This window comes from Spea bombifrons, chromosome 6 (assembly GCF_027358695.1).
Source record: "Spea bombifrons isolate aSpeBom1 chromosome 6, aSpeBom1.2.pri, whole genome shotgun sequence".
In the NCBI taxonomy this organism is placed as follows: Eukaryota; Metazoa; Chordata; class Amphibia; order Anura; family Pelobatidae; genus Spea; species Spea bombifrons.
This window is the reverse complement of record NC_071092.1, coordinates 10,103,861-10,107,739: the sequence shown is the minus strand read 5'-3', so window position 1 is coordinate 10,107,739 and position 3,879 is coordinate 10,103,861. Positions and strand designations below refer to the sequence as shown.

Sequence of the window (3,879 nt, the reverse complement as noted above, 5' to 3'; positions counted from 1 at the left end):
CAAGACTGGCCAATATATACAGATCCCGTGATGTGTGTGTAATGAATATGTTATTGGTCAAAATATGTTTAGAAGAATAGCAAGCACACTTTGAACAAGATACCTAATAGGTATTAGGTGTCTAGGCTTTCAGCCTTCATCTTGCACGTGTGCTGGCATGTACATCTTTTCTTGATTTTTGTACACTTGTGCCCTGTTTCAAATATATTCTGTGATATTAACTGTGCTGGCCATTATTTTGTTTTTGCATTTTAGGGGTATTTGGACTTCTTTTTTTAAGGGTTGGATTGAATTGCCACCGTTAAAGGTGTTGTTATTGTGTTAATGCTCTTTTTAGCAGTATATGTGACTCGTGATTCCAACATATCACAATATTAGTGGTCATTGGGGTCGGCAGGCCACATTGATGAATGGTTTCTGTTCAGTATTGGCTTAGTTTGACTATATTCAAATTCGAATGCTGGAACCACTGCCATACAAGAACACCATTTCTCCTAACCAATCCTATTGGCTACATTTTTTTGTTTGTTTGTTAACGAGTACCATTATTTATATAACAATTATTTCATTAGGTAGAAAAGCAGCCTTTTTATTTCTCAAAATAGAACTAGCCAAGAATTAACTTACACCATGTGATATTAAAGGAACATATAAAATGAATGTAACCCATTTTTGTGCCAAAACTGTCTTTCTTTGGCATCTGACATTACAGCGACATGCAGAAAGCTCAACAAACAAAAGAAAGTGCAGATACTTCATTCAAAGATACAAAGACTCTCAGCAAGTTTCAGCTCAGATACTGAGGTCTTGTTTTCTGGAGGGATTCTTAATAGTATTTATTTTTCCCCGTTACGCTGTCCAAAATATCTCTTGTATGCGGCAGTGAATCCATATCGCATTGCGTAACGTTCACAGGGATCATAATCCTCACAGGTCTCACGCTGACGTTCCCGGGGGCTCTTGGCACGCTCACGGAGTCTATAAAAGTTAGAAAAGAATGGATCAAAGTTACTATATCTGGTATCTCAAAAGTAAAGTTATTTAAGCCAATCGGGCCCATTTAAGTCAAAAGGGAATGCAGTGCATCGTCTGACCACTTGAGGCTGCTGGTGTACAACAGTATATGTAAATACTCCCTCGAAACAAGGAGCCATTTTGGAATCTTTTGCCATCAAGCGTGGAAAGTTTTTTTTGATGTTTGCTTTAGAATTTTTAATAATATTATTTTTGGAACGGGACCTTTCTTTGGGCCAAAAATGAAGACTTTTTGACAATGCCAGATGACCTCTGAAAAGTATTTTTAACGAATTGAACCCCCTAGATATCCACCTCTCCTTTCCCAGAGAACATGTGATTACATTGTGCTAATATGGCACCTGAAAAATGTACTTTACCTTTCATTCATACGTATGTTTCGGTACTGTGAATTCATAAATGAGTTGGCATTTCTTGGGTTAACAAAAGGATCTGGAAATATAAAAATTAAATTATGAAATTATCAAAACAATGTTTCTTATCATTTAAGTTGTAAGTTCAGAAAACAATGTTTGCTTTCTAAGTTAATTTATAACAATCTAATATATTTATATATATATATATTTATATATATATATATACACTATATATACACTATATACACTCAGCAAATACCGTTATATGGCCATATATTGCTTAGCCCGCTACTATGTCAAGGTACCCTAAGTTTGACAAACCCTATCTAATTCTTCATGCCAAATATTGCTTACCATGGAGCGGAACGGTATTTAGAATGGTATTCACTGGGTATGCGCTGAATTCTTGCTTTGTTTTGTTTACTAATGAGTATTATTATTCTAGCAGCAACCATGGAATCTAAATGTTTATGCCGTTTATGCTTTTTAGGTTGTGCATTCCCCTATTATTGTATACTTATGACTTTAGCATGTGTTTCTTTATTTTACATCCATTTTGTGAAGCCTACAGAGATGGAAAAAAACATGATAATCCTGTGACTGGATTTTAAGGTGGCTGCTTCTGCTGGCATACATATATGGTGTTTAGTATTAACCTCGAAATAATAAATCAAATGAAAAATAATAAGTATTGGATTTAGAAAAGTTGCACTACCACTTAAGTATGATACGGTGGCTAAGAATATAACTATTGCATGAGTTTTTTTCTTGAATGTTATGTTACGCACGTGCTTGTCTTATGGTACTAAATGGTTAACAAGTCTACCCAATATGTTATCTTACCGTATCGTTCATAAGACTCGTGACTCTCATATGAATCTGAAAAAAAAGATAATTAGAAACAATAAAGCAACAAAGCAGGCATTGGTCAAAAGGTAGTAAAGTATCAGATGCAACAGCATTTACTCCATCATTGGATGATTCTCTTGTAGTCAGGAGGCTCTTGGTATGGTATGGGAACGATGGATCTCCAAAGCATTTTTTTTTGGCAAAGGATATTAAGTTTGTCCGTTTACCACCATTTTCACCTTTTTTACACCTACCTAACCCAAGCCATGTTTACTTTGTGATTAGCTCGACCTCCCCAGCCCTACCTTGTGTCTCAATGTAGAGTAGGACATCTAGGACAACATACCCGGGACATTCCAGATATAAATGTAAGCCTTTAGCACCCATGTAGTAATATGTGATTCCAATAAGCCGTTGGGTAGAAATCTCTACTAGCTCTCAAGCTGTTGTTAAACTATAACATTTTCATGATGCTTGGACTTTTATATCCACAACAGAGATGTTTTACCGTCTATGAATGAAACACTCCAAACATCTTAAAATTACATATAAACTGTGAACGGCTGTACAAAATTCTTCACCAATACAAATTAGTCGAATAATATGTTTCCTAGAGACAAATTCTGTCACAATATTGTTGCTGTTTTAAAGCAAATTTTAGTTCATGCTTGTAGAAAAAGTATATTGTGACATAACATATCGACCCTATTACTCGGAGAATGTGCCTTGGGGCGTAATACATCTCGAGAAGTGGCTGCTGTAAATCGAACTATGTGTGAATAGTAGGTCAGTATTGCAATAACACTCCAAAGTTTCTTTTCTTTTCATCTTATATTTCATATATTTAGTAAGTAAGTAAAATCCCAACCTGAGCTAGAATTTGTTCTTGATCTGATACATTTTGTGAAAGCTAAATCTTAAGACTTTAGATGCAGTGAACCAGTATGGTCCATAAAATCCTATTACTGACTCAAAAAAGAAAAAAACATTTTTTACTTATTTATTTGGGTATATCTAAATGTTTAGAGATGTTTTAAGATGTGTAAAATCTGTGAAATGTCTATCTATGTATTTCTCTAAATATATGCATGTATGAGTAGGTTATAGTAGGAGAGCATCTCACCATGTACATAATAAAACATTAATATGATATATAAACTTGTGTAATAATACCCATATCCCAACTAAAAGCCGGTCACGATACAAAAAGTTGTCATACCGTATGCAAGGGTCACCACGACTGCCAAGGCCAGGAGTACAAGAATTTGAAGAGCCTTCATTGTGTCTTCTTGCCTAGCTGTGCTCTTGTGTATCGCTTTGCTGTCAGAGAAAATAGTTTCAGCTGAGGAGTCGAATAGCTACAATGTATAAGAGAGCAGTGTTTATTAGTAGTGCCCACAGTTGGGATGGGAGGCACCGGGATTCCAAAGAGGTATGTGTTGGCACCGCTCACTCAAACCAAACAGGGCATAGGTGGGGGCATAGGTGGGTCATATAACGCAACGGGGAGAGAAGAAGCAGATGTCTTATAGACAAAAGAAAAAATGGACCTTGCTTTGCAAGAATTAGTCTCATATTTTCCATAATATATTGAACACCTACATGTGACAGACACTGCTGATTTATCCTAAGCTTTTTT

At 35.7% G+C, this 3,879-nt stretch overlaps 1 protein-coding gene across 1 annotated transcript; it reads right to left on the bottom strand.

Annotated features, from left to right (window-relative positions):
- Nucleotides 1-560: 560 nt before the first annotated feature.
- MGP (matrix Gla protein) lies at nt 561-3,615 on the bottom strand. The gene is made up of 4 exons (XM_053468773.1): nt 3,460-3,615; nt 2,235-2,270; nt 1,395-1,467; nt 561-978 (listed from the first exon to the last, which is right to left on the bottom strand). The coding sequence occupies exons 1-4, from the start codon at nt 3,518-3,520 to the stop codon at nt 837-839; spliced, it is 312 nt and encodes a 103-aa protein (XP_053324748.1). The 5' UTR covers nt 3,521-3,615; the 3' UTR covers nt 561-836.
- Between the last annotated feature and the right edge of the window lie 264 nt (nt 3,616-3,879).